Raw genomic sequence first — 11,366 nt, 5'->3', positions numbered from 1 at the left:
TCTAGAGAGCATTTCTGGCCTCAGCGTTTTCATTTACATGGACATATGTTGAGCCCGAGAGCAGGACCAGCATCATCTGGGTTCCGCAGAGAAATCCCAGCGACCAGGCCTCCAGCGAAGTAGAAGACAAGACACCAAACCACAGCTGCTGGTGGTGGTGCCAGGGCAGCGCCCCGAGCTCTGTGGTAGAGGAAGGGGCTGCAGGCCTGGCGAGGAGGGTGAGGGCATGGCCAGCGGGCAAAGGCCCAAGTGGGGCCCAAGGCGGACTGGACGGGAAGTGCCTCAGGGAGCAGAAGACGAAGCTGGAGCAGCAGGCTGGGTCCTGGGGCCTCAACCATCCAGGGGCCTGGGTGTTCGGGCGGCAGGAGGCTGGGGAAGTTCTGGAAGCCGAGGGTGAGGACGGGGAAGTGGACGTGGAGCTCCAGACAGGCAGGACGGAGAGGGATAAGACGGGCCCGGGGCACAAGCCTGTTACCACTGCCTCCGACGACATGCTTCTCGCGACCGTGATGTCTGTCTTTGGATGACAGAAGAGTTTGAGGGGGATTGCTTAGTTCCTGGAAGAGTCTTTGGGACCCAACAGAGAAGATATTACGGGGAGAGAAGAGCCATCTGCCCCTCATCCTGTTCGCAGGCTGTTGGCTTTCCAGGAGCAGATGTCTGACAAAGGCTCCGTGTTTCTCTGCCACATCACCGTCCTGCCTCCACGGCCTGCCGAGCGGGTCAGCAGCCGGCTCTGCCCTGACGGCCTCTGTGTGCAGGAACCGGGCTCCGAGGTCACCGCGGTGGTGAAAGCTCCCGCTCCAGCCACCCAGCCCCGGCCGCTGCAGGAGAGTGTGCTGGGGGAGCCGCCGCCTGGGCCTGCCCGCGGGCCCACCGCCTCTCTCCTGCAGGCCGCCGGGGTGATTGGGAAACTGGTGATGGCTTTGTGCGGGAGCGCAAGACGGAAAGGAGCTCGGGGGACCGCCGTGGGCCCGAGAGGCTGCCAGTCAGAAGGGGGGCGCAGGCCGGGGCGCTGGCAGGAGCCGGGGGACGGTGGCAGCTGTGCCAGCAGGTTGGGGCTCAGGGCCAGGACCCCTGCGTGCTCCTGGCGGCGGGTCTGGGAAGCGCAGGCCTGAAGCTGGGGACCATCACCCGGGAGGGGAAGGCGTCGGGAGATGAGGTGCAGCCAGGGGGACAGGGTGGGGGTGGGATGATAGAGGGGTGCGGGTGGAGGCAGGGACGCTGGGTCTCCCTTCTGTCCTTCCCATGGGGTCTCTGGACTCCGGAGCCTCCTTAGAGCGTAGAGGCTGCCTGGGAAGCAGCAGGCCCGGTGCGGCCTCCCGGCCTCTGCCCGCGTGAGGGCTGCCAGGTGCTGCCAGGTGCCCACCAGGCGGCGGAACACCCGCCATCGGCCCCGGCGGCCCTTGCAGGGCAAATGGTTTTCAGGCTTTTCTGCCCCGGCCATTAGGCTTCCCTGCCCCGGGGCGCCTGCTGTTGTCAGGGTCTGGGGCTGGGTTGTGTGTTCTGCGGGCCAGGCGGGTGCTGAGATGCAGGGGCCCCAAAGCCGAGGCAGGGGAGGGCAGGGGAGAGAAGCAGAGGCAGGGGAGGCGCAGGGGAGAGAAGGGCAGAGAAGCCCAGAGCGGACACCTGCTGGGGGCTTGGGGTCCTGCTGCCTGCCCGCCCCGCCCGCCCGCCGTGCACCTGCTGCCACGCGCCCTGGAAAGCCCCATAAAAGCCCGAGAAAGCCCCGGGGGCTCCAGGACTCCCCTCTACTGTCTCCTGGGAGCCTCGGAGCCTGCCCCGGGCCTTCCCACCCCCCCAGCCCTCGCTGCAGCGGTGCCCGGGCCTGCGCCGGGGGCGCGGGTGTCCCGGCGGGGGCGCGCGCCTGTGCCCGTCCCCCCTGCAGCCCCGCCCCGGAGCCCCCGCCCTGGGGCGCGCGGGCGGGCGCGGGGCAGGGCCGGGCCAGGCGCGGGAGGCCGGCCGGCCTGGGGTTGGGGGGGACCGGGCGCCCCGGTGCGCTCCCCGCGCCGGACACCAGGCGTCGCCCCGCGCCTCGCCGCGCCGCCCCCGCGCGGAGCCGGAGCCGGAGCCGGGCCCGGAGCCCGCGGAGCCGGAGCCGAGCCGAGCCGCGAGCGGAGCCGAGCCGGGCGGCGGGACCGGCCGCGGCGGCTGCGGCGGGGCGGGAGGCGGCGCCAGGCCCGGCCGAGCCCCCCGCGCCCCCGCGCGCGCCGGCGGACAGGGACAGGGCAGGCCCCCGGGCGCGAGCGGAGCGGGAGATGCGGAGCCGCCGCGGGGGCGCGACCGGCGCGGCAGGACCGGCGCCCCCGAGGTGAGCGCGCGCGGGCGGGCGCCCTCGGGTGGGGCGCGCCCCGGGGGGCGCCGGGAGGGCCGGGGGCTGGGCGGGCGGGACCGGCCTCTCCGGGCCGCCGGCGAACCGGGTCGGCCGCCGGGACCGCCGAGCCAGGCCCGCCGCCCGGCCCGGCCCGGCCCGGCCCGGCCCGAGGTGGCGACGCGGGCGGCGCGCGGGTCGCGGCCGCGGGGAGCGCGGAGGCCGGGGGCGCCGGGGTGGGGGCTGCGCGCCCGGGAGACCGGAGCCTTTTTGGAAAGTGCCTGGAGTTGCACCAACTCGGGGAGGGGGCGGCGCTCCGGGTGCGCCCCAGGAGCCGCCGCGGGGGCTCCCGGGGCGGGGAGGGGCGCGGGGTGCAGCGGGCTGGGATGCGGCCGGGCGGGCCGGGCCGGGCTCGGGAGCCCCGGGACTGGAGGTCGGAACCTGTCAGCCGGGCCAGAGGTCACTTAGCACCGTGCCAAGCTCCAAGCTCCGCTCCCGGCGCCCGGGAGGCTCCACAGCCCCGGAGCCCGCGCACTCCTGCCCAGGGCTGCACTGGACCGCAGTCCCCGGCTGGCAAGGCGGATCTTTCCAGAAAGGTGAAAGGGGTGCGCGTGCAGAGTGCGGTGTGGACGGTCTGGGCTCGGACCACTGCGTCCAGGTCAGCCCAGCAAGCTCGGGGCAAGAGGCGGGTGGCGCTGCGCTGCTGGTCGGGGTGCAGGAGGGCTGAGCAGGAAGAACCCTGATGGACGGCCACTACCCACAAGCCACTGCATGGGCGCCCCAGTCCCAACCCGGGGTACCCCAAGGCCTTTGTTCCCCAGGAGCTGGGAATCTGCAGCATAAAGACCCATCCCCATTTAAACCGGGGGACCCGGGGAGCGGTGCTGACGGAAGGGAGGGCAGGCACCTCTCCACAGCCGGTGCACTGAGCCAAGGAGGGCTTGACGTGTTGGGGTGACGTGGCCAAGGCCAGCCCCTGAGCACCGCTCGGCCTGACGGCGTGCATGGGGCAGAGCCCCAGTGCAAGCAGGCCGGGGTCTGGGCTTTCTGAGCAGGGGCTCCAGGCTTTCAGGGGGCAGCGGTCCAGGTGGTGGCATGGAACAGATTCAAGAGGTCCAGGCTGTGCTCTCAATCAGGGGGTCCTGTTGCAGCACCCCAGCCCTTCCCAGATGTGGCTCTGCCTCTGGGAGCAACCTCGGGGGCAGAGGTTTCTGGTCAGTGGTCTTACTGACGTCTGTGCACACACCCCCTCAAAAAACCAAAAACCTGGGACTTTCCATGTGTGCTCACAAGCTCAGGGCTTGGTGACTTGTCCCGCAGAAGGCAGCTCTCGGTGGTGTGGTGGAGACACCCGCGGATAGATCGCCGGTGGCCCCCAGGACCGAGTTCCTGTTGCTTGACTCCAGGCCGCAGAGGCACGGAGTGGGGTGCTGACTGATGGCACGGCTGATGGACAGCCATGGCCACCGGCCCCGGCGGAGGTCGCCGCTCCCTTCTGTGCAGGGCCGCGGGCCACAGGGATGTGCGCCGGTAGCTGCTCCCTCTGAGGGGCTGTCCTGGGGCCTGTGGGCCAGGAATGATGCTCCCCCAATCCCCGGGGTCACAGCCTGTGCAAATCCAGCTGGAGCTTGGAGACACGAGAGGGCCCCCTGGGGCGCCACCGGCTCTGGGCCTGCCGAGCACGCGGGCTACTGTGACTGTGAGACCAGAGAGCCCGGGTGAGCCCCAGGAGGCAGGTTGGGGAGCAGTGAGGGAAGGGGGGTGGGAGAGCTCTCTCCTTCCTTCACTTGATGCTGCTTCCATCCCAGCTTCCATCCGCAGCCCAGAGGGTCTGCAGGCTTGGATGTGTCCTTGAGGGAGAGGCTGGCCCTCTGAGCCTGAGCGTCTCACCAGGGGGAGCCTGGGTGTCAGGGGCACTCTCGTCCTTGGCCGGCTCCCTTCTGCCTGATGACGCCCCCGCCCTGCACCTCCTTCCCCTTCATCACGTGTTGGGCACCCCACTTGTGCTTCCAGGGCTCCGGTCTGCACCGCCTCCAGTGTCGCAGGCTCCGGGCCCCACTTGGCCGCAGGGGTCTGTCTGTTAACCAAGGCCCGTGCTTCTGGCGAGCGACATGTGTCTACATGTGGATCCGAGTCCGGATGTCAATCCTGGTTCTGGTGCCGCCTGAGTTCGCGGGTCAGGCCTCTGCGCTCCCTTCCCTGGAAGGGGCTGGTGTCACCTCCTGGCCCCGCTGGTGAGAGACAGATGCATCGGGAGGCTGGTGCCCAGGAAATGGCGGTCCCTGTTCCCCGAGCGTGTGCGGGCTCTGGGTGGCGGGGCCGCTGGCGTCACGTGGCCCACGGTGATGGGCGCCCGGCGGTGGCTGCGCGGAAGTGCCCGGCCGGTCAGTGTGGCGGCGTGCCTGCGTCGGCATGTTTTGCATGTTGGTTTGATCGTGTCAGTTGGTGTGATTAAGTATTTTAATCTCAGACCATCACCACTCGCCTGCCCCGGGAACACCCCCCCTCACGAGTGCGCTCTCTCCGGGGGTGAAGTTGCCCGTGAGGCAGGGATGTGGCCTTTGATGCTATTACCCGAGGCTCGGGGACTGAATTAAGGGGGCTGTAGGGACAGGGTGCCCTTGAGTGAGCCCAGCACCAAGAGGCCGTGGGGCTGGAACTGGGCGTGGAGACCGGGGTCAGGAGAACAGCTCCCAGGCTCCCCCAGAAAAGCCTGCAAGCCAAGCATGGCCCATGGTGCCCTCAAAGCCAGAGAGAGCGGGTGACAGGAACTGTCCCCGTCTCTCTGCACCCCCCACACCCTCTTCCTGGCTGCTCCAGGCACCACCCACAGCTCACCCAGGGGCCTGTCTCCCTCATCACTTGGGCCGCACCTGTCTCTGCTCTGGTGCTGGGCCTGCCTGGAGGAGGGAGACCCAGGGCAGGCTGTTTATTTTCACCCCATTTATTTGGAGGGTTAACTTTTCATTATTTTGTCCTTGCAGTTTCCAGAAGCAGAGGGTTTTAGAGCAGCTGCACACGTGGTGACAGAGGTTCCTTGAATCCTTGAATTTTACTAGAGTCCAGGTGCGCCGTGTGTGTGTGTGTGTGGGGCGGGGGGGGGGGGGTCCTTCTGCCGGATGCAGGCTGGGAGAGCCCTGGTTGGGGATTACCCAGCCAGCTCCTCTTTCTTCTCTCCGTTTGCGTGCTGCTCCTCGGTGCCCCCGTCAGGCCCGCCCCGCCAGGTGCTGTGCCCACGAGTTTTGATGTGGTTCTCAGCCTCTTTGAACTGAGCCCGGCTCAAGGCCAGCGCGGGGCCTCGTGTCTTGCTCCGAACTACGCAGACTTCAAAGGCGCTGACTCAGCTTCTGAAATGAAAAAACTCTTAACAATATGTTTCAGAAAAACAAGTAAATACACCCTTTCATATCGATTCCCAGGGAAGGAGTCACTGAATAAATTTTTGCTCCGGCGCCCGGCAGGCTGGCAGGACCCCTGGCCCGCGTGACCGATGGCTGCGGTGATTTAGCCGCTGCCAACCCACCGGGTCCTCTCCAATATTTAAGCTAAATACTCTGTTTTCAAATGCTTCTAGATACAGCCAGAGTGCATTTTCTCCCCGCATTTTCTATCCCTCTGGCCCCTGCTCCCTGCCTCCAAATAAATATTTTTAAAGGAAAGGAGATCCCTTTTGAAAATACGTTTTAAACACAACCAAGAATGTCCAGGGAGTATGGCCTGGCAAGGCGCAGTGCGTCAGATTGTCAAGACAGTGAGCAGGTCCCGTTTCTTCTAGAAACAAATACAAGCTCTGTCCGGCACAGGGGACAGCGGGGAGCATGCGCTGAAACCCTGACGTGCTGTTGGTGGGGCCTGCTCAGTGGGTGAAAATGAAAACTTGCTGGACCCCAGGCCTCCTGCCCGCACCACTGAATCTGGCCCCCCGCAGGCATGTGGCTGCGCCTCTCTCTGGACGTGGAGGGCGCTGGCTGGGGCGAGGCCGTGGAGGCAGGGACTTCGGGCGCCCCTAAGTGCGCTGGAGGAAGGATGGACCCACAGACCCCGGGGGTGTCTTGGAGGTGCCTTGGAGGCCGAGGAGGCTGCGTGCGTGCGCTCAGCCCTGGCTGTTCTCTCTGGCCACCAGGAGCGAATCGCATCCACGGGGCCTTGTTCTCCGCAGACGGCGCCCAGCACGGGGCTCCAGGGCAGAGGGACGGGGCCAGAGGGAGCCTCAGGACACCGAGGCTCTGGGTGTCACTTGCCCTTCCCATGTGTGCCACCTCCGCCTGATGACATCCCCCAACCCCACAGACGGCGGCGTGGGCCTGGACAGCGTCCTGTGGGAGAGACTGGCCTCCCTGACCCCTGGGCGCTGGGGCTCATAGGCCTGGCTCTCACAAGGAGTCTCGGGCAGCCTCTCGCACCCGGCCGAGCCCTGGGCCGAGCCCCGTCACCTGCTTTGTCCCCCAGGCAAGTCACTTAATTTCCGTTCTGTACATGCAGACGTAATTTCTGGTCATTAATGTCCTTAGCTCTCTTTGGACATTTCCAGCTGAACATTAGTCACCGATTTCTGCACCAGGGAGCTCGCTAAGTCCATTTTTCTTTTCAGCCACGAGTTTCGAGTGTCCGGTCACGGAGCTGCTTGATTGCGGTGTGTTATCCGAAGTGACCTTGGTGCTCAGTCTTTTTATCTTGTCTCTCTCCAAAAGGACGGGGTGTCTTCTGGGCTGAGTCGCTGCCGTGAGTCTCTCACAGGACAGCCAGGCAGAGTTCAGCTCTGGCCAGACCTGGCCCTGACCCCTGCCAGCACACCCAGTGCCCTCGGAGGATGGGGCACACGTGGGGGCTGAGCCCAGCAACGGGAAGCTCTGGTTCTAGCACATTCCTCCTGAGACCCCAAGAGCCCTGGCCTTGCTTTCTTGTCCAGTTCAAAAGGGCCAGCTTCAAAAGTGGCACCAACGTTCATGATCTGCCCCCACCCGTCTCCCTCCAGCTTGTCCGGTCGTGTCACGTCTGAAGTGTGGCCTGGTGGGGGTCAGCCTTCGAGAAGCACAGTGCCCCTGGTGGGCGCGCGCTGGTGTGGGCCCCTCGCTGGGGGGCGGGGCTGGGGGTGAAGGGGACAAGGAGGCAGGAGGCCAGCTCCTCTCATGTCCTGTGTTTGCCAGCCCTCTGGCTCCGAACCCTTCTGCACTGACCAGACGCGACAGCTCATGCTCTTGGGCTGAACTGACCTGAGGGAGGAAGGCTGGGTCCTGGACGCGAGAGAGGCCATCCTGTGGCGAGAGAGGGAATCCTCCCGGCGGAAAGCTCTGACCTTCTGCAGTGGTGAATTCACTCGAGAGGCTGGTATTCAGCGCAGAACCCTTCCTGCAGGTGTCCACTCCTGGCCTTTCCTACCTTCAGCACGCTGGCCCTCTGCTCTGCGTGTCAAAGAGGAAACGAGAAAATGAGAGAGAGAGAGACAGAGACAGAGACAGAGACTGAGAGAGATACGCCTCTGGAATACGGGACCTCTGGCTCACGCCGGTCACCTGCGAGGCCCCAGCTGTCCCTTCCACCCCAAGTGGGACCCCGGCTCCTGGGGGTGGCCCCGGGAACTCAGGCCTGGGTGGCAGGAGGTAGCTTAGGTCAGGGCACGAGCGAGCGTGACTCAAAGCCCGAGTCGAGTCTCTGAAGCAGAAACTCACAATGACGGGCGCCAAATCAGTATGAATTTTAAAAAGTCAGAATGTCTGCGTCTTTGTTTTATCGCTAAGGATTTACTGTAGCTCACCCCGGGCTCCTGCTTCGGCGACTTGAAACCATGGCAGTGTTTTTCTGAAGAGAAGAAAATATTTTAGCTTCTTAAAGATGCACAATAACCCCCGTCCAATCTTAGAGGAGCTGGCTGATCAGAAAGGAGCTTCGTTGACAGCCATGTCACGCCAGGTCATCTCAGAACTGCCTGTCACCAGTAAGGCTGTTCCTTGGAATTCGTGCTTTTTGTCAACAGAAGGTTGCTCTGGCCGAGTGTGGGTGGCCTCGGTTTCATAGGCCGTTGAATGAGTCGGCACTGGACAGGAGACACTGAGTTGGCCGTACCCCCTTCCTGCTCCCCCCCCACCCCCGACCCAGGCACCTGCTCTACCTCTCGGGCAGCCAGCGATCGGCCATTCGAGAAGCTGCTCTCTGCCAGGGCCGTGACGTCTGCTCCGGCCAGTCACCTGCGGGAGGGGGTCAGTCTGCCCGTTTAAATTCCTTTAAGCAAGTCCTGACTTTGGGCCAATGCAATGTAAAGTGCAAGTGCCAGAAATTTGATAATCTTGCACGGCCTTGTGCCAAGCCAGGCCTATTCTTAGCCGGCCAGCATTATTCTTTCAAAGGATAGTTCTTGGACAAAATGTGGAGAGTATTTTAGTCTGGAAGATCATTTAGAAGGGACGCTGGGGAATGTTAAGCTCTGACTGAGCACCTGTGGTGTGCCCACGCTGGAGTTGGCGCTGCAGTTACAAAGAAATCAAGACACTTGTCCTGGGGGGGGGGGGGGATCTGGGGTTGGTGGGGGAGGCTGGGCACACAGGGTGCTCGCTGGGTGCAGCAGTGGGATGGAGCTGCTGAGATTGGGTGGGGTCGGCGGGGGGACTGGCAGGACTTCACCCAATAGAGCATGTTGTTTTGGGGGGATGTTTCCTTGGCAGCCAGTGGGGCTGGGACATTCCAGGGGGGCTTCCGTGAGCTTCTGCAGCAGCGAGGGGTTGCCTGGGTTCGGGCACAGCAGGTGCGTGAGTGAGCTGCATGCGTGGGGCCAAGTGGAGAGATCGGCCGGGCGAGGAGCGAGAGCTCGGGGTCCTCAGCACTCCTGGCGTCTGGATCCGCCTGCGGGACCAGCAGTTCCTGCTCCCCGCCAGCCCCTCGTCCCCTTGGGCCCTCGCTCCCTGCCCCTCTGTCTCAGCCCCCGGAGCCGCGTTTCTCCTGTGAGTGCGCTGGCTGCTCTCATCCTGCTTTCTCATGGGCTGTGCCGCCTCGGGTTTCCTCTGGCACATGGAAATAGCCAACGTTTGTCCTCAGTGTCCTTTCTGACTTGCTTTCCTGCGCACAATTCCCTCAGCTCCTTCTGTTTTGTTGTAAGTGGCAGCATTTTGTGTGTGACAGCCGCGTTCCAGGGTGCGGACCTGCCCCTCTCTTCCGCGCAGCCCTCCGCCCTGGGCGTCGAGGCCACGTGCCCCAGCGGTTGTCACAGCGCCCCAGTAACACCGGGGAGCGCAGGCTTGTTTGAGCTGATGGTTTCATGTCCTTGGGATCGATGCCCCAGGTGGGGTGGGGTGTCTGAGCTGTGTGTGTTTCTACTTCCAGTTTTTAAAGATGATTCTAGATCGTTTTCCAAAATGACTGCTTGCGCTGGGTTCGCCTTCCCAGCAGCGGTGAGCACGCCCCGCTTCCTCCTTGTCCTCTCGAGCGCCGCGGGGTCTCCTCAGCATGTGCCGTTCCCGCGGCCGTGAGGTGCATCTCACTGTGGTGGGGAACGTTTTCCCTGTATCCGTTGGCCTCTGCTCCTCTTCTCTGGAGAAGTGTCTGCTCGCGTCGGCTGCCGGTGCGGTGGCGGCCGGGTGTGGACAGCAGTTGCTGACGGCGTGAGGTCACAGCTGCCTCTGGCCTCTGGGAACACCTGCGCGCAGATTCAGTGTCCGGCGCGACCCACCTGGTGAGGGGTGAGGGATGCCACCTGCACCTCCCCAGGCGGGTTTAGGAGATGACGATGATGAGCCCCAGTTCTGGGTTTGAGGCGCATTTGGGGGCACCAGGAATCCCCAGGGTAGACGGTTCGCGCCACAAAGGCGGGGGCCAAGGCTTTTCCTCTTGAAACCGATGCGCCTGCGCTTCCCTGTGCGTCCTTTCTTTGTTAAAAATCTGATCACGCTGTGCACTTGGGGGGTTGGGACACGCTCCCTAATAATACGGACTCGCCTGCGTGGTGGAGGCTGTGCTCTGCCGTGGGCTGGGGTCTCTGACCAGCACAGCCTGGAGCCGCCTGCCTGCCTGGAGCCGCCTGCCTGCCTGGCACCTGGAGACTGGCCTGAAGACCTTCCTCTAGCTCGGGCCCCACCCTGAAGTGACCTTTTCAAGCGGGGACAATCCATAGGGAGCAGCGGCGGCCGGCAACCGTAGGAGGCGAGCACCGGGGTGAGGAGGAGGCCGAGGACGGTGCGGTCACTCGCGCAAACCAAGGCTGCGGGGCGGCCGGTGCTGCTGGCCAAGCCCAGCCCGTGCGTCCTGGAAGCCAGCTGGCGCCGGGCAGAGGGAGGCAGGATGCCCGGGGAGGGCTTCCACCCAAGAGCCAGCTCTCCCGAGTGTGTTCGCTGATTTCTCAGCTCGCTTTTAAGAGCCTTTCCTGGGGGTTCAGGGACCCGGCGGCCGGGAGGCCCAGGGCCCGTGTTCCGTTTGGGGTGGGGGAGCTCGACACGGCCCCTTGGGCTGGAACGCATCCCCAGAGCCACGTGGGCAGAGTTCCCAGTTGCATTAAAAATCCACTCGCTCCTTCTGTTAAAAAACTGAGCGCTGGCCCGAGACTGGGCTCAGCTCGACCGCACATCTGCGCCCGGGCACCGGCCCAGGCACACGCCGCCCTCGCGTCCCGTTCCCAGGAAACGCTTCCCTCCTGCCTGGTGATGTGCTCGACCGTGCGCGTCTTGGCCAGAGAGGAGGTTTCCGTGCGTGTGCTTCAGTTTACCGGACGCCGACGCCCGTCCGTCGACACTTTGCTCCCGGCGTGAGCCCTGTGGGCATCTTGGGGACCATGTGCTCCTCTTGCTGAGTCGGGGCTGCTGCCCGCTGCCACCGCGGGCTGAGACTCACTGGTCACTCGGTGGAGCCTGGCGTGGCCCCTTCCTCCACCCTCGCTGCGCCTGCTGCCCGGCCGGGCCCGCCCTCCCGCCCTCCCGCCGGCAGCTGAGGCACTGCTGGCGCCCAGGCCTCAGGCAGAGGAGCCCGTCGCCTGCTGCGGCCACCAGAGAGCCCCGTGCATCTGTCTGGGTGGAAGTGCAGGGCCCCGAGGCCAGGGGTGTCACCTCTCGCTGCGCCCCCTCCTCCGTGGTGG

At 64.9% G+C, this 11,366-nt stretch overlaps 1 protein-coding gene across 2 annotated transcripts in view; it reads left to right on the top strand.

The window, feature by feature from the left end:
• Positions 1-2,258: 2,258 nt before the first annotated feature.
• Positions 2,259-11,366, top strand: part of PTPRE (protein tyrosine phosphatase receptor type E) — a gene marked incomplete at both ends in the record, with an annotated part of 100,939 nt that continues 91,831 nt past the window's right edge. For both annotated transcript variants that reach the window (XM_084245763.1, XM_084245762.1), the window contains one exon: positions 2,259-2,311. In XM_084245763.1, coding sequence (XP_084101889.1) covers positions 2,259-2,311 — 53 coding nt within the window. The remainder of the gene's footprint in view (positions 2,312-11,366) is intronic.

This window comes from Talpa europaea, assembly GCF_964194135.1.
Source record: "Talpa europaea genome assembly, chromosome: 10".
NCBI lineage: Eukaryota > Metazoa > Chordata > Mammalia > Eulipotyphla > Talpidae > Talpa > Talpa europaea.
Note: the sequence above shows the minus strand (reverse complement) of the source record. Positions and strands in the feature narration are given on the sequence as shown.